The sequence below is a fragment of the Aotus nancymaae genome, unplaced genomic scaffold (genome assembly GCF_030222135.1).
Source record: "Aotus nancymaae isolate 86718 unplaced genomic scaffold, 86718_ANA_hifiasm-v0.15.2.pri h1tg000006l, whole genome shotgun sequence".
Taxonomy (NCBI): Eukaryota; Metazoa; Chordata; class Mammalia; order Primates; family Aotidae; genus Aotus; species Aotus nancymaae.
The window spans coordinates 7670742-7692290 of NW_026988417.1; the positions used below are offsets into that span (position 1 = coordinate 7670742).

General features: G+C 45.1%; 1 protein-coding gene across 2 annotated transcripts in view; it reads left to right on the plus strand.

Annotated features, from left to right (window-relative positions):
• The window catches only part of EVC2 (EvC ciliary complex subunit 2), a 165974-nt gene that overhangs the window by 32944 nt on the left and 111481 nt on the right, over window positions 1-21549 (plus strand). For both annotated transcript variants that reach the window (XM_064365631.1, XM_021669401.2), the window contains exons 8-9: window positions 17433-17567; window positions 20910-21049. In XM_064365631.1, the coding sequence (XP_064221701.1) occupies window positions 17433-17567; window positions 20910-21049 (275 nt within the window). The remainder of the gene's footprint in view (window positions 1-17432; window positions 17568-20909; window positions 21050-21549) is intronic.

The window sequence follows — 21549 nt, forward strand, 5'->3', positions numbered from 1 at the left end:
CAAGGAAATTAAGCTTTAAAATGGGGACAAAGAACTGGACATACTGCCATGCTGATTCTTTGAAGAAAAATTTAGAATTCATTGTATCCAATAAATGGACTACATATGTGAAGGTGGTCCCCTAAGATTGTAATGCAGCTGAAAAATTCCCATCATCCAGTGATGATGTAGCTGTGTGCCGTCCATCATAGCACAGTGCGTTATGCACCTGTTTGGTGATTCTGGTGTGAAACCTACTGTGCTGCCAGTCGTAAAAAGTCTAGCACATACAATTATATACAAACATAATACTTGATATTGATACTAAAAGACTATGTTACTGGTTTACGTATTCACTATACACACTTTTTATTGTTATTTTAGAGTGTATTCCTTCCACTGATCAAATCCAAAGTGAACTTACCTATAAATCCGCCTCAGGCAGGTCCGTCTGGAGGGGTCTAGAAGAAGGCATTGTTTTCCTAGGAGATGGCAGATCCATGCCTGTCATTGCCTCTGAAGACCTGCCAGTGGCACAAGGCGTGGAGGCGGAAGGCAGGGATGTTGGTGATCCTGACACCGTGTGGGTCTAGGCTAATGTGTGTGTTTGTGTCTTAGTTTTTAACAAAAAAGTTTAAGAAGTTTTTTTAAAAAAATTGAAAAATACAGAAAGTTTACAGAGTAAGGATATAAAGAAAGGGGCTATTTTTGTACAGCTGTACAATGTGTTCGTGTCTTAAGCTATGTTATTACCAGAGAGTCCAAATGTTAAAAAATAATAGAAAGGTAATAAAGTCCCAGGGAGGGGAACATCACACACTGGGGTCTGTTGGTGGGTAGGAGCCAGGGGAAGGAGAACATTAGGACAAATACCTAATGCATGCAGGGCTTAAAACCTAGATGGTGGGTTGATAGGTGCAGCAAATCACCATGGCACATGTATACTTATGTAACAAACCTGCACGTTCTGTACATGTATCCCAGAACTTAAAGTAAAATGAAATAAAGTAAATAAGTTATGGTAATCCAAGATTAACTTATTACTGCAGAAACCTACACAGCATGTACTTTTTAAATAAATTTAGTGACCAGTCATGGTGGCTCAGACCTGTAATCACAGTATTTTGGGAGGCCGAGGTAGGCTGATCACTTAAGGCCAGGAGTTCAAGATCAGCCTGGCCGACATAGCAAAACCTGTCTCTAATAAAAATGCAAAAGAATTAGCTGAGCATGGTGGCACATGTCTGTGATTCCAGCTGCTCGAGGCTGAGACATGAGAATTGCTTGAACCTGGGAGGCAGAGGTTGCAGTGAGCTGAGATCACGCCACTGCACTCCAGACTGGGCAACACAGTGAGACTCTGTCTCAAATAAAATGAATAAATTTAGCGTAGCCTGAGGATGCAGCATTTCTAGTGTCGACAGTAGTGTCCAGTAATGCCCCAGTCTTTCACATTCACTCACCACTCACTCACTGACTTGCCCAGAGCAACTTCCAGTCCCGAAAGCTCCAGTTACGGTCAATTTCCTATACGAGTGCATTTTTTTTGTCTTTCGTACATATTTTTCTTTTCCTTCTTTCTTTTTTTTTCTTAGACAGAGTCTTGCTCTGTCACCCAGGCTGGAGTGTAGTGGTGCATTCTCAGCTCACTGCAACCTCTGCCTCCCAGATTCAAGTGATTCTCTTGCCTCAGCCTTCCAAGTAGCTGGGATTACAGGCACCCACCACCATGTCCAGCTAGTTTTTGTATTTTTAGTAGAGATAGGGTTTCACCACTTTGGCCAGGCTGGTCTTGAATTCCTGACCTCAAGTGACCCCGCCACCTCAGCCTCCCAGAGTGCTAGGATTACAGGCTTTGGTACCTTTTCTATACTTAGATCTATTTATATATACAAATACTTAGCGTGTGTTACAGTTACCTACGGTATTCAGTACAGTAACATGCTGTACAGGTTTGTAGCCTAGGATCAATAGCCTATACCATAGAGCGTAGGTGAATAGTAAGCTAGATCATCTAGGTTAGTATAAGTCACGCTATGATGTTTGCAAAATGAGGAAATTGCCTGACAATGCATTTCTAGGAACATCTCTCCGTCGTTAGGTGATGCGTGCCTGTAGTTGTACCCACTGCTATGACTCACTACAGTGAAAAGATACAAAGCAAAATCAGCACAGGGAAAATGTGCATGGGGAGAAGCTTGGAGAAAATCACCTGCAAGTTGTTGTTTTTTTTTTTTTCGCTCTGTGGCCCAGGCTGGAGTGCAGTGGCGTGATCTCAGCTCACTGCAGACTCTGCCTCCTGGGTTCAAGCGATTCTCCTGCCCCAGCCTCCTGAGTAGCTGGGACTACAGGTGCACACCACCATGCCCAGCTAATTTGTTGTTTTTTAGTAGAGATGGGGTTTCACCATGTTGGCCAGGATAGTCTCCATCTCCTGACCTCGTGATCCACCCACCTGGACCTTCCAAAGTGCTGCGATGCAAGTTTTAAGAGTCCTCTCCTAGTGGAGTCACAGAGGGTATGCTTCATTCCCCCAGCATGCGTTGTGATAACACATGTGAAGTGTTATCTACGAGGAAAGCGCCTTAGAGACTCAGTGCCAGAATTTTTACTGGGGACTGGCCACGTAGGCACTCTCTGCCTGACATATACCAAGATTCCAGACTCCCAGAAGGAAAGCAGGTGCTCAGCATAAGCCGCACTGTTTGCACAGACAGTTTGAAAACAGAGAGCCACTCTAACCAGAAAATAGTGGAAACCCTCCCAAAATCCATGTTCCCAGACATCAGCTGAGGCCCAGCCTTCCAGGAAGGGCTTTCAGAGGATGGCAGTCTTTGGCTGGAGTTGTTCACTCTTTTCTGAGTGGCTAGTAAGTTGCAGGACCCCGATTTGAACCCAAGCAGTTTGGCTCAAGAGCCCTGCTGTCAGGCACTGGGCCACACTGCCTCCCAGAGAGCCACAGTCCTGCACAGAAGAGAGGAAGACAGAGTACAAGGCTGGCCTTGGGTGAGTGTTCAGTTTAGTGGGACCCTCAGGTACACTGGGTAACAGGTCTCCCTGGTGGTCTGTGACAATGTCAGATTCACGCATGTCCCCCACTGTGTGGTACATTGTAGGTGGCACTCAAAGGGTAAATATCCCGTGATTGAGCTTATTGTCATCAATGGCGATGTTTGCTGCTCAGGAGGAGGTGACTGGTTGCTACGCGAGTGTTCTAAAAGGCAGAGGACACTCACCGAAGGGTATTTCTGAGCTGCCACAGGCTCCCTTGTGGATGGAGTTGAGCCATGCCCACGTCTTTCAGGCTTCCCGTCACCTGCATGTTGCCTTCAGGAGAAAGAGGAATAGTTGCCCCTGGGATGCAGACCTGTGGATGCAAGGCGTGGCCATGGAGCTGGAGCTGGATTTCAGCCACACCAGCCCCCAGGACAGGTGTTCCTGGGCTGTGGACTGCGTTCAGGGAGCTCCCTCTTGAGTGGGGAGAGGAGGTGTATGCACAGGGTGGCCCTGTGGTGTTGTGTGGGCCCAGCAGACTCTTGGACCATAAAGCATGGCTCTGAATCCCTGTCCCTCCACTGATTGCATGTGACCTTGGGCAGATCACTTACCTCTGAGAGCCTCAGTTTTCCCAACTGTGAAATGAGTCATAACAATATTCACTTCATAGGGTGGTTGTCAAGGTCAATGGATCAAGGGATGTAAAGCACTCAGCACAGTGCCCGGCATTATGAGGGCTCCATGAATGTCAGCTGTTACCATCAGCACTGTTATTATTATTTACACATGAGGACAACACAGCTGTGCCAAGTGTTCTGTGATACTGAGAATGAATGTTTTGCATCAGGGCCTCATGCTCCAGTGCCCACGGGGGCCACTCAGGTGCTATGAGTGTATTTCAGTCTCAGTGCAAGATTCCAGGAAGTAATGGAGCATGGGGCAGCCTGGACACTCAGATCACCTGTCACCCACCATCCCCACCCTCACACTCAGGCAGTACCTGAAAAAAAAAAAAGACCGAAGAATGCAGAGTACTGGTTGAGTTTGTGAGTTCGTGACCTGAAATATAGATTGCTTGTCCCATGGGCACTGGCAGGAGAGAGAGAACTGCATGGGTTAGGGGGACTGGCAGGCTTCCTGGAGGAGGAAGAATTCAATTGGACCTTGAAGGTGAGATTTAATTAAAGATAGGGAAGGGGCAGCTGAAGATCCAACTTCTGTGTTAAGCCAGTGTTGACTACTGGTCAGGCATGAACCAAGAACTATCAGCTGGCACGCACATTAGGGTGAGGCAAGGCCATGGCAGTCCTGGCGTGTGTTCCAGCAGGGCTCACGCGGGCACCTGCAGAGATAGTAAAATTGCACCAGACCCCTGTGGTCGCGATGAATCGGATGAGCTCGTTGGGAGGGTAGCAGCGCCCCTGTCATTTGCATCAGGCAGTTAAGAAACACAGGGTAGGCTGGGCGAGGTGGCTCAGCCTGTAATCCCAGCATTTTGAGAGGCCGAGACAGGTGGATCACGAGGTCAGGAGTTCAAGACCAACCTGGCCAAGATGGTGAAACCCCTGTCTATACTAAAAATACAAAAGAATTAGCCAGGCATGGTGGTAGGCACCTGTAATCTCAGCTACTCGGGAGACTGAGGCAGAGAATGATTTGAACCCGGGAGGTGGAGGTTGCAGTGAACCAAGATCATACCACTGCACTCTAGCCTGGGCAACACAGCGAGACTTCATCTCAAAAAAAAAAAAAAAATACAGGGTAAAAACAGGAGGCTTCCATTGTGTAAATAGAGATTCTGCCGCACTTGAGAGCTACCCCATTATCTCCTTAATTTCCTGTTACTTTCCTGAGGGTGAAACGGACATATGTAAGCCAAGGAAAATGAGATCCCAAGAAATTATTTCTCAGTTTTTCTCAAGAAGTCTTCTTCCCTTTTCTGTCTCTTGGCTGAGTAGTGTCTTTTTGAGAGGAAATAAGAATCACACATTGAGTGCAGGTCTCAGATGGCACTAGACATCACCTTCTGTGTTCATCACATGTGCCCATGAAAGGGCTGGGTACCGTGCTGGGCACCAGGAGAACAGGTCACAGTGTTCTGCTACCAGAATCTCAGATCTAATCAAAGGAAGACATTTAAACCAATTGTTATGGTACCCCAATTCATTTAGAGCACAATTCCAATACTAATTTGATGGAACTTTGGAGGGGATGTGAAAAAAAATTAGTTTCACCTGAAAATATACATTATGAACCCAGATGGGAAGATTTTGAAAATGGAGAGTAATGTGGGAGGATTTGCAGTAGCAGATATTAAGAATATTAGGAAGCTACATTAATGCAGCATTTGACTGCTACAAGAAACATCAGACCAATGGAACAAAAGATAAAATCTACACACGTATGTATACATATGTTTTAAACCAGTGGGAGAAGGATATATCATACATGAATTTGGTAACAACTGACTGGGTCTTTTGAAAGAAAGATAAAGATGAATTTCCTAATCAGATTAAAATCTAAGTAAATATAACAATTTGTAAAAAATGGGCTAATAGGATCTGATCTGGAGAAAACTGTGGATCTGGGTACACATCGTTGCAAACTTTACATTTGAAAACAGCACTCAGAAAGATAAATGAGAAACTTGGGGAATATTTGTAATATATATTGTATAAGAGACGAAAGATTAATGTTTTTAATATATAAAGGGCGCTTTAATCTTAATGTATAAGAGATGGAATGCCACAATAGATAGCTATCTATGATATGAGAATTTTCCAAAGACGAGGCTTATGAGGTGCCCTTGAAGCACAGTGGCAGCCCCTGTCACTCTGAGGGCAAAATCACGTGGCTGTTAGTTGTATTTGGAGACCTAGGGGTTTGCACACAATTGCATGTTATCATTTTTGCCTTCTTTGTGGACACTTAATCAAGCCCACTAACCATTGCCCCAATCTGCATTTCTTGTTTTGATGACTGCCCCAGCGTCCTATCCTTTCTGCCTCCAGTTTTGCTCCCTACCCAGCCCATTGTCCACACTGGAGTGGTCTTCCCTAAAACACAAACCTGCCTGCCTTCTATTCTTGAGGGGCCCCCAGTCAGGATCCATCAGGAAGGCTGACCCCTGCTAACCATCTCCCAGGGCTGCTGGGTGCCTTTGTTTTCCATTATGCTCCGGGTTCGCACATCCTGTTCTCATTTTAGCTGTTCTTTGGGCAACTCATAAACCTCCCACCAGACCCTGACCAGCATCTCCACTCTGTGATGTCCTAGCTCTCCTCTGGCAAGCTGGTTGCACCCTTGGCTGGAGTCCTATGTATTCGACCATTTATTAAAGCCTGGCACTGTGTGACATTGAGATTATTCCTCTGGATGGCACTTAATACATTTTTGTTGACATCAGAATAGAATTATTGCAATGGAAGAGACCTTAAAGATGATCTAGTCCCATTTTCTCATTTTAGAGTAAAAACCTCCAGTCCAGAGAGGTTCTGGGAACTGGCCAGGTTCTGAACTCAACATCATTGTAGTCAGAATCATGCTGTGTGATTCATTCTCTAATCCAGGCGCTCTTCGCTAAGCTGCGTTGGTAAGTGTGATTGTCTCTACCTGTGATTACCTTCGAGATCTCACTCTTGCCAGAACCATCAGCTGGGAGGCCAAGGGTCTCTTTGCCCTTGGGGCTGCCCCTTAAGGACTGTGTGACAAAGGCCAGCCAGCCAATCACCCCTCTGCTTCTTGGATCTCAAGCTCAACGTAAAGGATTTCAAGTAAATGACTTCTAGGCTCTATTTCGGAGAAAACATTCATCTGCTCTCCATGTTCATCAAGCGTTTTCTGTGTTTTGAAGGTTGGGCGGATGGGATTTAATATAAGCCCACTGTAGGCATTTTGAAGAAATGTCCTCTCCACACCACCACCCTCCACATACAGAAAAGTTATAAGAATAAAATCACTTCATGCCGTAATCCCACCAGCAGGGAGAACCATTGCTAACAGGTTTGCTACTCGCCTTCCACAAGGCTATGAAGGTATTTAGCACATAATTGAAGTCAAACTCTGTAAACAATTCTTCATCATGCTTTTGTAACTTGGTGTTGGATTCTGAGCATTTAAAGTGTTCGTTTTGAAAGGCCTGTTTAGCGAGCATCGCTCTTCATAAATGCAGTGACAGAATGCATCGAAGACATCTGCTCCTGCTAATATGTGATTAAAGGGGTGATAATTGCAGATGATTCTCTTCCAGAGACAAGAAGGAAAGTGAGGAGGTCTCTAGGGGATGGGAAGTCAGGATAACCATCTCTTTTTCTTTATTCTTAGACAATGGAGTTTAAGGTAGGGATGCTCTTTGGAATCTGTGCTTAAAGTGATTCTCAGTGGAACTTGGCCACAGCATTTTTAAGGGAATCTCAGAAGTGTGGTTAATGTGGGGCTGATTCTGGTGCTCTAAGCCACTTCTGGTTCTGAACTGCAGCAGTGGATCCCACCATTCTGCCCCACCAAGCTGGATTCAGGGACATTGTTGGCTCCTCCTGTGTCTGGCCTCTTAGGTATCCATTCCAACATGACATCAAGTTGACTCTGTCTCCTAAATATTCCTCTAATCTGTGCCCTTCCCACCAGCCAACAATAGTAGTAGTCACAGTGCCTCAGATTTACTGAGTTGTGTGTGCTATAACCCTAAACATTGGGCACTGTTTTTGTGTGTAAAGTACACATGGCGTAAAATCTACTGTTCCTGACGTTTAATACGTTCACAGTGTTGTGCAGCCATCACCACTATCTGCTTTCAGAATGTTTTCCCCACTCCAAAAGGAAACTTGGTGCCCATTGGTGACTTCCCATTTCCTTCTCCCCCAGCCCCTGGAAATCAATCATCTGCTTCCGTCTCTGGATTTTCTGACTGTACATTTCAGATAAGTGAAATCACACAGTATGTGTCCTTTTGTGTCTGGCTTCTTTTACTTAGCATCATGTTCTCAGTGTTTCTCCATGTTGTAGTGTGCACCAGAACTTCATTCCTTTTTGTTTGTTTGTTTGTTTTGTTTTTTGGGTTTTTTTTTTTTTTTTTTTTTGGAGGTGGAGTCTCACTCTGTTGCCAGGCTGGAGTGCAGTGGCACGATCCTGGCTCACTGAAACCTCTGCCTCCTGGGTTCAAGTGATTCTCCTGCCTCAGCTTCCCAAGTAGCTGGAACTACAGGCGCACACCACGACACCCAGCTAATTTTTGTGTTTTTAGTAGAGACGAGGTTTCATCATTCTGGCCAGGATGGTCTTGATCTCTTGACCTCGTGATCCGCCCACCTTAGCCTCCGAAAGTGCTGGGATTACAGGCGTGAGCCACCGCGCCTGGCACTTCATTCCTTGTGATGGCTGAATAGTACTCCATTATATGGATATACAGCATTTTGCTTCTCTGTTCATCAGGATGTTTAGCTTATTGTGAACAGTGCTGCTATGAGCAGTCGAGTACAGATTTTTGTTTGAATGCCTGTTTTAAATTCTTTTGGGTATATGCTTGGGGGTGAAATTGCTGGGTTGTATAGTAATTCTATTTTTAACCTATTGCCACTCAGAGCTGAAGAGACCCAGTGACCCACAGTGTCTAAAAGTTGAACCCCCATCAAAGGCTGAAGTCCATGGTCCTTGCTGGCCTGTCCTGCTGCCTCCTGCAGCCTCTTTTCATGATCCCCGTTTCTCCCTTGGCATCCGGGTTTCTCTTCCTCCAGGCTGAAGTCATACAGCGGCCAGAGTTATCTTTCTAAAATACTGATCTCACCATGTTTCTTCCTGGCTTAAAGCCTCTCACCTGTTCCCCTTATTCCCTTACGGTGACACAGCAAATCCCTAACCTGCTCTCGAAGGCCCTCTTGGGCTGGAGCTGCTTGTCTTACCGGCTGCAGGCCCTGCTCAGGCCAGTCCTTCTCTAGGCTCGCCTTCCTCCTGGCCCAGCTCGTTCTCCTCTGCCCACCGGTCACCTCTTAGAAAGCCTTCTCCTATCCTTTGAGCTAGGAGAGGAGTTCCCTCCCTCCCCTAGTCCTCCAGGCTCCCCAGCCTCAGCCCAGGCACATCTGTGGCAGCAGCATCTGCCTGCCTGTTCATTCCTCTGGGATTGTGAGGTCCTTGAGCAGGGCCTGGCTCTGGTTCCTCCTTGTTCTTTTTTTTTTTTTTTGAGACGGAGTTTTGCTCTTGTTACCCAGGCTGGAGTGCAATGGCGTGATCTTGGCTCACCGCAACCTCCGCCTCCTGGGTTCAGGGAATTCTCCTGCCTCAGCCTCCTGAGTAGCTGTTATTACAGGCACGCGCCACTATGCCCAGCTAATTTTTTGTATTTTTAGTAGAGACGGGGTTTCACCATGTTGACCAGGATGGTCTTGATCTCTTGACCTCGTGATCCACCCGTCTTGGCCTCCCAAAGTGCTGCCTCCTTGTTCTCACAGCAGCCAGTACAGGGCTCCACTGACTCAGTGAATCAATATCAGGAAAGTGTAGTGTCACATCCAAACATGGGGCCAAACCTGGCAGCCCACTTGATGTATCCAGTTAAATAGAAAGGTTCAGGCAAACAAAATTACAGCAAAGCTTGGGTTCTGCACATGTGAAATGGATGTAAGAATTCTGCATTTATAGTATTGTTTGAAAGATTAATTAAAAAGGGAATAGAGCCTGGCCTGTGGAAAAAATTAAAGTGTGAAGAGATTAGGAAGGCTTTTGGCCAGAGACTCAGGAATTCCAAAATCCTGCCCTGCAACTGCCTCACCCCCAAAAGGTAAGCTGCATACTCAGAGTGGGAATGAAAGTGTTAACAGTGGCGCAAACCCTTGATGACTCAGTTCGGGGCTTCTGATAAAGGACCAGGCTAGGAGAGGCAGGTGGGATGTGAAGACTACTAGCCCCAGCTGCTGGATGTGAGTCTCAGGTCCACTACTTACTCTGTCTGTGACCTTGGGCCATTTACAAAAACTTATTTCTTGGGAGGCCGAGATGGGTGGATCACGAAGTCAAGAGATCGAGACCATCCTGGTCAACATGGTGAAACCCCATCTCTACTAAAAATACAAAAATTAGCTGGGCATGGTGGCGCACACCTGTAGTCCCAGCTACTCGGGAGGCTGAGGCAGGAGAATTGCTTGAACCCAGGAGACACAGGTTGCGGTGAGCCGAGATCACGCCATTGCACTCCAAGAGCGAAACTCTTGGTAACTTTCGCTCTTGGTAACAAGAGCGAAACTCCATCTCAAAAAAAAAAAAAAAAACTTATTTCTACAATGACATTATAAGGTGGGAGTTAAAATAGTTCCCATGTCAGAGTATCGTTGTGGCGATTAGATGGATTAATAGATGTAAAGCACTTGGACACATCCCTTGGTGCTTAGTATCTGCATAACACTTGTTCTCCAAAATGACAGTGGTGATGTTGATGCTGCTGCTGATGTTGTCATGACGGTGTTGATGGTGGTGGGAGTGAAGATGATGGTGATGGTGATATTGATGATGTTCATAGTGGTGGTGGTGATGGTCATGATAAAGATGATGGTGATGGGGCTATTGATGATGTAGTGATGCGTGGTGATAGGGATACTGATGATGTTGATAATGATGGTGGCTGTGGTCATGGTGGTGATGGCGATGATGAATTTGATGGTGATACTGCTGATGTTGGTGATCATGATGGTGTTGATGGTAATGGTGAAGATTATGATGATGGAGAGACTGATGATCATGATAATGATGGTGATGGTCATGGTGAAGATGATTGGGATATTGATGTGTTGACAATGATAGTGGTGATGGTGATGGTGAAGATGATGGTGATGGTGATATTGATGATGATAGTAATGGTGGTGATGGCCAATGTCAAGATTGTGGGTAACCCCCCATATAGGCACTGAGGAATGAGAGCTAAGCAGAACACTGGCACAGTTAGGGCTTGAAGAATATCTCACTTTATAGTGTTACTACTCAGCTATTTCCTTTTATATAATCCTTTATATAATCATATATTAGTTTATAGAATTAGGGCTTGAAGAATTCCTTTATATAATCCTCTATATATAATCATATAATAGTTGAGAGTATGAGTGCCTAAAGAATATTTCCATATATATATATATAAAATTATATCTTAGCTCATAATTGGAGGAATGCCTAGAGTGGACACAGTACAGAGCATGAATTAAGAATAAGTAGCTTATAATCGGAGAAATGTCTAGAGCAGACACAGTGCAGAGCATGATTTAAGGGAAAACAGTTACACCAGGACAAGAATCCATGGCCCAGGCGGCAGTGTTCAGTATCATAAAGATACCCGCTGTATGGCAGGCTTGGGGCAAGAGCCACTCCTCCTGATAAAGGAATTGTAGGACCTTGCTCCAGTTCTTGTGGTAGGCTGCCCTCAGACCGGCAATCCACCTTGGTGACTGTGAACTTGATCAGCTCTTGCTACTATGCTGCTCGAAAAGCATCTTCCCATAGAACTCATTGGAAGCTGCCAGAAGGTGGCGGTAACCTTGACAGCTCTGTCACTGCTATGTGAGTTAAAGCATCCTCTTATAAATCTTCTTAGAAGTAGTTTGCCCATAGATAGAAGTATGGCACACTGCACCCTCTTCACTGCACATGGCCCTTGCCTTCATGGGAATGGGCCCCTTGCTGCACACTGTCCACCTCCTGGCATAGGTGACCTAATCGGGGTGGACCCCATGTTTTATTGCTCACGACCCTATCACTATCCTTAAAGATGATTTCACTCACTGCCCCCAACCTATACACAAATACTCATGCTTCTGGACATTCGGGACCTCGCCTGACTCTGCTTATAGGTGGCATGGCCCCCTGAGCCCAGCTGCATTTTCCTTGTACTTCTGTGTCCTGTCTCTTTATTTCTCAGGTCCTGCGCCTCAGCACAGCATAAGGCACACCCGACAACCCTGTGGGGCCCTCAGCCCTACACAAGATGATGGTGATGTTGATATTGATGATGTTGATGGTGATGGTGGTGATGGTGATGGTGGTGATGATGATGATGAATTTGATGGTGATGCTTCTGATAGTGATCATGATGGTGGTGATGGTGATGATGGTGATGGTCATGGTGGTGATGGTGATGGTGATGATGAATTTGATGGTGATGCTGCTGATAGTGATCATGATAGTGGTGATGGTGATGATAAAGATGACAATGGTGGAGATACTGAAGATGTTGATAATGATGGTGGTGATGGTGATGATGGTGATGGTCATGGTGGTGATGGTGATGGTGATGATGAATTTGATGGTGATGCTGCTGATGATGGTGATCATGATGTGTTGATAGTGATGATAAAGATGATGATGGAGATACTGAAGATGTTGATAATGATGTGGTGATGGTGATGTGATGGTGATGGTGATGGTGAAGATGATGGTGATATTGATGATGTTGATAGTGAAGGTGATAGTGGCCAATGTGAAGATGATGGTGATGGGGATATTGATGATATTGATAATGATGGTGGTGATGGTGGTGGTGATGATGATGATGAATTTGATGGTGATGCTGCTGATAGTGATCATGATGGTGTTGATGGTGATGATAAGGATGATGATGGAGATACTGAAGATATTGATAATGATGGTGGTGATGGTGATGATGGTGATGGTCATGGTGGTGATGATGATGGTGATGCTGAATTTGATGGTGATGCTGCTGATAGTGATCATGATGGTGTTGATGGTGATGATAAAGATGATAATGATAGAGATACTGATGTTGTTGATAATGATGGTGGTGATGGTGATGGTGGTGATGAATTTGATGGTGATGCTGATGATGATGGTGCTCATGATGGTGTTTGTTAATGAAGGTGTTGATCACGATGGTGATGGTAAAGATGGTGGTAATAGGGATACTGATGATGTTGATAATAATGGTGGTAGAGTTAATGTTGTTGTTGATGATAGTGATGGTAGTGATTATGTGGAGCCTCCTTCTTACCATAAAATTACATATTGAGATCTTACTCTTCTTTGATCATTCTTCATGGAAGAAGAAAATTGAAGAGTAGAGGCATTGTAGGCAGGGCAGGACCTAGCATAATTTAACAACACAGACAAATGAAGAAAGTGAGGGTCATAAGTGGGTTTGCCCCATGAAGGTAGGCTCTACCTAGGTTTGCTCATTACTTGGTGCCAGAAAGCAGGAATTGTAAGAGAAGGGGGTGAAAGGTGATGGTATCTGCAGAACTGGCCCTGGTTTATACCTCTTCCTAGATACAGGCATCCATTCCCACAGTTGTGTTGCTACTTTAAGCATTGATCAAGACCCTGCTCCACTGAACTGTCCGAAGTACCTCTGCTCTTCAGTTCCTCCTAGCCATGCCCATGTGGCCAAAGGAAAGCAAGATCTTAAGATGTAGATTTAGAAGATGGGAGTGGAAAGAGGAAGAGATTTAAGGTAGCCTAACTCAGCTATCCACTTCTATTTCTTGAAGTAGGAGGAAGGAAGGGAGGAAAAGGAGAGGAGGAACACACGAGAGAGTTCTGTTGCTGCCTTTTACAGTAAAGTGATGCTGCCCATACATAATCTCAGCCATATAGCTAACTTCTACCATGGTGTGGGAGATTAGGACTAAAAACGTTTTAGAAAAATGTACAGCCCCCTGGACAGTAAGTAGTATTCAGCTCCAGTGGGGAAAAGATACATATTGGAGTCCCACAGAGGTAATTCTGTTTTAGCTGTGGACTTCAAGTAATTATTCAATCTCTTTGCGTCTCCATTTGTCTCTCAGTAGAACAGGGATGATATGTGTCCCTTGGGATTACAGAAGATTGAATGAAATAAAGTATATGAAGCACCGTGTTAGTGTCCTCAGGCTGCCACTACAAGTCTCCACAAGCTTGGTACCTTAAAACAACAGCAATTTACTTTCTCATAGTCCTGCAGGCTGGAAGTCTGAAATTAAGGTGTTGGCAGGCAAGACCACACTCCTAAAGACCCTGGAGAAGCATCTTTCTTTGCCTCTTCTTAGCTTCTGGTGGCTCCAGAGATCCTTGGCATTCCTTGGCTTATGGCTGCGTCACTCAGTATCTGCTCCATCTTGACATGGCCCTCTTCTCTGTGTGTGTCTACAAATCTTCCTCTCCTCATGAGGACAGTCATTGGATTTAGGACTCACCGTGACCCAATGTGACCTCATCTTAACTTGACTACATTGACAAAGACTCAATTTCTAAATAAGGTCACATTCGTAGGTATTGGGGTTAGGACTTCAACATATCTTTTTAGAGGGCACAACTCAACTCAACTCACTACATTTATCTGTCCCAGAGATTGGTGTATTGCAGGTAATCACAATTGTTAATCCCCTTTAAATCCTGTTCCTTCTTCTCAAAGATGAAAAAAACAAGTTATTGCTTTCTTTGAAGGAAAACGGGATTATCAATTTTGAAAACAGATTGCTGATATTTAGCTGCTGTGTTCTTTTACAGATGGATTTTTCAGTTTCCTTTCTATCAATATTTTGACATCACCTCCATGCAGTGCTATTCATGTTTATCCAGTTTATTGATTTTTTTTCTTGTCTAGTGGGTACACAGTCGGGGCTCAGGGAGCAGAGAGACATTTCCAGAACAAATGGAGTACTTAGATTTCATTTTGGTGGTAATCAAAATTCAAGATTTAGGATCAGGGAGATGTTAGAGCAGGAAAACAGAATTGGTTCTCTGTCAGTCTCTTATAAGAGCCTTTGTGGACAGAGTCTGATTTATCAAAGGTGAATTATAAGTGGCATCACACTTTGATTGAGGTTTCAATAAACATTTGAACTGAAGCTCCTGTTTCTGACCTAACTTAGCTTTGACAGTCTAGAAGGTCAGGTGGCCTCATTGGTCGGTCAGAAAAAAATGTACCCTTGACTACAGTCTGCATTGTGGCTGCAAAAATGAGGAATAGGCTAGTTGTCTTCTAGCCCCCAAAGAATACATTCAGTGTCCCATGGTCTGGAGGCATTTTGAATTAAACTAATTGCCACAGGTTTGCTTTTCTAGAGAACGATGCTGATGCAGAGTTTGGGGTATAATATACTTACCATTGTACAGAGAAGAGTTAGCATATCCAACTGGAGGCTGCTATCCTTAGAAAGTCTTGCTTACATTATTGATCCTGGGCTGGTGTCTGTGAACTTGGATTTCAGGATTCCCATCTTCTTAAAACTGATAAGAGTGGTTCCCTGTACCTAAAGTGTTTTTCACATATAGTATAGTTTACACTGATTACCTGCTGTTTTTCTTGGAGTATGAAATTTTGGTACATGCCAGGCACAGGGTGCCTACGTGATCAGCCTCGAATAAAAACCCTGGACGTTGAATCTCTAATGAGCTTCCCTGGCAGACAACATTTCACATGAGTTGTCACAGCCCCTCTCGGGGGGAATTCAGCCTGTCTTGTGATGCCACTGGGGTCTGGAAGCATATGCCTGGTTTTCCTTGGACTTTACTCCATTCTTCCCATTTCTGACTTTGCTTTGTGTCTTTTTGCTGTAATAAATCATACTTGTGGGTGCGATTGTATGCAGGTGGCCTTGGGGATCCTTGGTACAATCAAAACCCCCTATGAAAGGAAGAAGAAAGGAGCAGGATTGAAAAGAGGAAGAAGTCGAGTTGTGACTTGGATTGAAAAGGCTCAGCAGTCTGGGTGATTTTCATCTGTCAAACTTTCCTTACATTTTTTTATAATCATCATCATAATAGTAATAATTATTATTATTGTGTCCTATTACACAAGTAATACATGCCCATTGTGGAAATATTAGAAAACAAGCATAAAGAAGGTGAAAAACCTCATGAAGAAATTATGTTCAAATAAAATTCTACAGGATTTTCCTTATAATTTACACATGTATATGTATATATATCCATATTATTTTTATTTTAGTGAAATGGAGATTATACTGTGTATTTTTTTGCAAAGTTACATTAGTATATAAGCCTTTTTATATATTAGTAGAAATGTATTCAAAAATCTTCTTTTAAGTAGTAAGATACTCAGAACTATAGGGAAAAGGGGGAAATCTTAAAAGCACCCAGAAAGCAAAAACAGATCCTTCTAAAAGGTTATCAGGTACACTTCTGTCAGAAGACAGTAGAGTAGCACCATCAACATTCTGAGGGAAAGTGATTTTGAATGTTGAGTTATATACCCAGCCACGCTATCAATCAAATTGAGGGCCAAGTGACAGCGTTGCCAGATGTGAGAAAAGAACATCTTCTTTAAACAAACTTACTTGAGAATAAGTAGATACTTAGGATACTTCATCAAAATACAAAAGAATTATCCAAGAAAAAGGAAGAAATGGGATCCAAGGAATACAGTTTTTCTTCAATCAGTAATGCTGTGACAATATAGAAGGCAGTGAAGAAAAAGAAAAAGCTCACTATGATACCAGAAAACCTAGAAAGTAGCCAGATCTGATTAAATCAGAAAGTCGGAGAACTCTAGGAGTAATGACTTTAAGAGAAAGTAAATTTGACTCTCTGTAACAGATAGTATTATTAAGAACATGGGTGTATACTAGGAAGAAAAAAGAAAAAAGATAGGCCGTGAAAAACTTCAGGAAAAACAAAGAGCCACACAAGGAAATGCTAATTCATATTGAAGCAAACTGAAGATGTAGCCCAATTTGGAATAATTAATAAAATGTGAGAAAGGGGTGAATTAGAAACATACTCCTTTGCAGGGCCAATATTTAGTGACACAGGATTGGATCCAATTACTTTACTCTACAGTGAGCAACATTTGCCTAATCATAGTAGTAATATTGTCTTTTAAAATTTGTAGTTGCTAGAATTAACCTGTAAACAATCATCAGGACTGAATTCTGGTTGCAGAACGAAATATATATGTTATAAACCTAATAAATTCTGGAAGGCAGAAATGGGGAAGGAGGGTTGGGGGCAAGTGTGGGGCACTAATCTCACTAGTCAGAAGATGAGATTTTCTCTAAACGTAATGCCATTAAAATTGGGGTTTAATTATTTAATTTAAAGTTACAGAGTATAGCAGGAAGGTGAGGGTGCCATGGGTTCTTTCTCTGGCCTCTGCAGAATTCTGCCCCTGATTCTCAGAAAATGTCACGGATCCCTAGTGCTTCCTTCGGATTGTCACGTATTTGATTTGGGAACTTAATATTCTTGAGTGTCTGTGATGTGCTAGGCTTGGGGTTGGATGGCCCTACTGTGTACAAGTCACCATGCGTCAGCTCTTTGACGGGCTTGTCATGCACTGAGGATACTCAGGCTCACAGGGGACCATTGAGGGCCTCCAGGCAGCCAGCCGGTAGCTGGCAGAGCGGAACTCAAATGTAAGTGAAAGTCCTGGCTCCCTGCTTGGTCTCCCTGACACTCAGTCACCTGTGTGGCCTGGGAGACATGCAGTCTGATCACACATGAATCCTGCTCTCCTCCTGTCCTTGCAGGTTCTGCCAAACCATGGCCTCCATGCAGCGGGGTTCTTCTTCGCCTTCCTCTTCTCCCTTGTGCTGAGCGGGGCTGCCCTCTTCCTCATGGTTCGCTATCAGTGTCTGAAGGGAAACGTGCTCACCAGACATCGGGTGAGTCTTCCCTGAGGGTGGTTTGGAAGGTGGGGGATGTAAGGTTGACGTTCATCCTCCAGTTCTGTGGGTCTCAGCCCTAGATCTCCATCAGCATCACTGAGGGGACTGTACACAAAAACCCATGTCCAGGGCCTGCCTCCAAAACTGATGCGTTTGTCCTGGGATGCATCCCCATCATTTTTTTTTTTTCCTTAAGAGCCAGGGTCTGGCTGTTCTGCCCAGGCTGATTGCAGTGGCTGTTCCTAGGCATGATCAAAAACGCTACACCTTGGAACTCCTGGGCTTTAGCAATGCTCCTGCCTCAGTCTTCCAAGCAGTTGGGACTGCAGCTACCCACCAACATGCCCAGCTTAGTCATTTTTAAAACTTCCCCCTGTGTTTTTTGAGACGGAGTTTTCTCTGTCACCAGGCTGGAGGACTGGTGTGATCTCAGCTCACTACAATCTCTGCCTTCTGGGTTCAAGTGATTCTCCTGCCTCAGCCTCCCTAGTAGCTGGGATTACAGGTGTGCACCACCACACCCAGCTAATTTTTGTATTTTTAGTAGGGACTTGGTGTCACCATGTTGGCCAGGATGGTCTTGATCTCTTGACCTTGTGATCTGCCCACCTTGGCCTCCCAAAGTGTTAGAATAACAGGTGTGAGCCACTGCACCTGACCAAAACTTCCCCCAATGATTCTAACCACCAGCCAGGTGGGAGAACTCATGCAGCTATTACCTGGTACACGGCCTGTCACCCCATGCAGCCCGTCGCTCCCACGCAGCCCATTGCCCCCACCCAGCCCGTCACCCCCACGCATCCTGTTGCCCTACTTGCAGCCCATGACCCCACTCACGCTGGCTGCTTAGTATTCATGCCGCGCCACACGCAGGTCTCATTCTGCAGTCCCCATGGAAAAGCTTTGGGAGACTCCTGGTTATCCTCAGAGTGAAGCCCAGACCCTTGACCCTGGATTTTGAAGCCCCCGAGACTGGCTTCCAGCTGCTCCCCCTGCCTGGTCCCGCCTCACACCCCGGCTTCCCGCTGTACCCAGTGACTCAGCTTCCCTGAGGGCGCTGAGCTCCTCGTACGCACACCTGAGCATTTTCCCGTCCTCTTTCCTTCTCAGTTAGGGCAATTCTTACCCATCCTTTGAGCCTCAATTTGGCCAATGTCTCTGCCTGCAAGGTGTGGCCGGCCACTTCCCGTAGGGTAGGGGCCCTCTCTCAGGTCCTCCACGTGGCTCCATGAGGCACCTGTTGTCATCTGTTGGACCGGACAGGGAGCTTCTCCACCTGTGCATTCCTGTCTGAGGGTGGGCTCCCTCAAAAGCACACCCTGAGACTGAAATTCCAATCCAAGTAGTTTATGTGGGAAGTGATCTCAGGACATAAGGGGAGGGGTGGGAAGTGGGGCAGGAAGGGAAGGTGGCTGGTAAAGGGTGTGTTTCATCAGGGACCTCTGTGGGGCCTGAGACTTAATCCTGCCCAGGGGCTCTGGAGATGGAGCAGAAGCAGCCACAGCATCGCTGTACCCAGGGGCGAAAGGGCTGGGAGAGATGTCTGCTAAGTTATTGGTTGGTGACAGGGAGGCAGAAAGGCAAGAAGGAAGGGGACATGCTCCTGGCATGGCATCTGAGGCCAGCAGAATCATTCATGGAAGGAGTGGGAGTATTGGCTGGTGGGTCATGGGCTGGTGGGCACTGCAGTGCTCAAGGCAGGGGACATGGCAAAGAACCAGCCGTTCCAGGGGCCCTACAATGACTCATCATCACCCAGAGGGGCAACACCCTGGCAGGAACATCTATCATCTTTGTCCCTCACTTTAGATCGTAAACACTGAGGTCCATGAGGTTAAATAACGTGCTTAACGTGACCAGGCACAGGCTAGGACCTGGCTTCTGGGGACTCCCTCTCTCTCCTCTCTGGAGGCTGGAAATTCCACTCCAGCCTGGGTGAGGGGCCTGTTCATTTTGTGCCTGCTTCCTGGAGGACAGGATTGTCATTTCAAAATGAGGTCAGCCTACAATCTCCTTGGCAGGCAAAAGTGAGAAGGAAAACGGCCCATCTAATCAGACCTCGTACCAACTCTCCCAAAGCTGTTATCAATCAGAACTAAACGCACCCTGCTGCTTTGATGTCGGAGCAGCATTCATTTCCCAGAGATTAAGGCAGATCATTAGAACTGCACAGAGGAAAAAGCAAGGGTATGAATTTGATTTAAGGCCTGAAGACCGTTTTTTCCTGGCATCACAGAATGAACTCTTTTCATGTTTTTCTTTTCTTTTTTTTTTTTTTGCCAGCATGGTGGTGGTCATGCTCTAAAACAGAAGGCAGCCTTCAGAGTTGGATTGCGATCAGAAATCAGCTGGGCTCTTTTGAGCTGTGTGACCTTCAATAATGTGATTCCCCTTCTCTGAGCCTCAGCTTTCCCATTTGTAAAGTGGGGGCACTAATACCTCCTTGTTGTAACAGCTTCATGATAACACATAGAAAGTGCTGAAAATCATCCCTGCCACAGGGACAAGTATTGGTAAAGGTTAGCTATAGCTGTCATGCATTTTCGCAGAGTTAATGATATTGGGGACAAAGCAGATATATCTCCTATCCAATCAGAGGGTTGGGCTTAGGTATCTTAATGTCACTTCCAGCTCACAATCCTATTTTTTCTTTCCTTCTTCCTTCCTTCCTTCTCACAGAGTCTCTGTCACCCAGGCTGGAGTGTACTGGCACAGTCGCAGCTCACTGCAACCTCTGCCTACCAGGTTCAAGCAGTTCTCCTGTCTCAGCCTCCTGAGTAGCTGGGATTACAGGTGCCCGCCACCATGCCTGGCTAATATTTGTAGTTTTAGTAGAGATGGGGTTTCACCATGTTGGCCAGGCTGGTCTCGAACTCCTGACCTCAAGTGATCCGCCCACTTCAGTCTCCCAAAGTGCTGGGATTACAGGCCTGAGCCACCGCACTGAGCCCAATCCTCTATTCTGATTAGAAACCAACCAGATTTCCGATGTCAAGGCCCACCATATCCATTGTGAGGTTACCTAATAATGATAAAGATGATGATAGCGAAATCTGTTTATAGGCCTTACAGGTTGAAAAGGTCTTTCTGTCCATTGTTCCACTTTACCCACACAACATCAGCATGCAGACTACTGGAATTGTGATCTCATTTCTTCGTGGAGAAAATGGAGGCTCAGGGATGTTTGCAAAAGTTTGTCAGGGTTTACTGTGGTCACAGTGGTGGGGCTGATTGATGGGGGCTCTGACTGCAGACCCCTGGCCTTTCCTCCTGGCTTTCCCAGCACATGGAATTCACAAGAAGGCCCACTCAATTATTATTTCTGCGATTCTCCTGAAGGTTTGGCAGCACGAGAGCAAGCTGGAACCCTTGCCGTTCACCTCAGCTGACGGTGTGAATGAGGACCTTTCCCTTAATGACCAAATGATAGACATTCTGTCTTCCGAGGACCCTGGGAGCATGCTTCAAGCCTTAGAAGAGTAAGAATTCTAAATCCCATTATACTTCCATAGTTGTGATGAATGCTTTAACAACAGTGATATAAGAGCAAACACGGAGTATATTTCATTCATTCAGTTAATCATTTGCCCCTCTGTCGTCATAATTCAACAACTGCTATGCACTGAACGTGTTTGGCATCTAGGAAAAGAGGTGTAGAAGACATACTTCCTGCTCCAAGGAAATCTGCTCTAGTGGGGAAGACCCAACCATAAACAAGAAGTGACTGCAAAATTGGGTGACAACCATGCTAATGGGAATATCAGGGCTGGCAGAGCACAGAAGAGGAAGTAATTACTTCTAAGAGTCATAGAAATGCTTCCTCTGGAGGTGGCATTGAACTAATTATTTTAATTTTTAAATTTATTTTTAACTTTGATTTTATGTTATATAGGGTTATGTGTATAGGTTTGTTATGTAGGTAAACTCATGTCACAAGGGTTTGTTGTGCAGATTATTTTCATCACCCAGGTATTAAGTC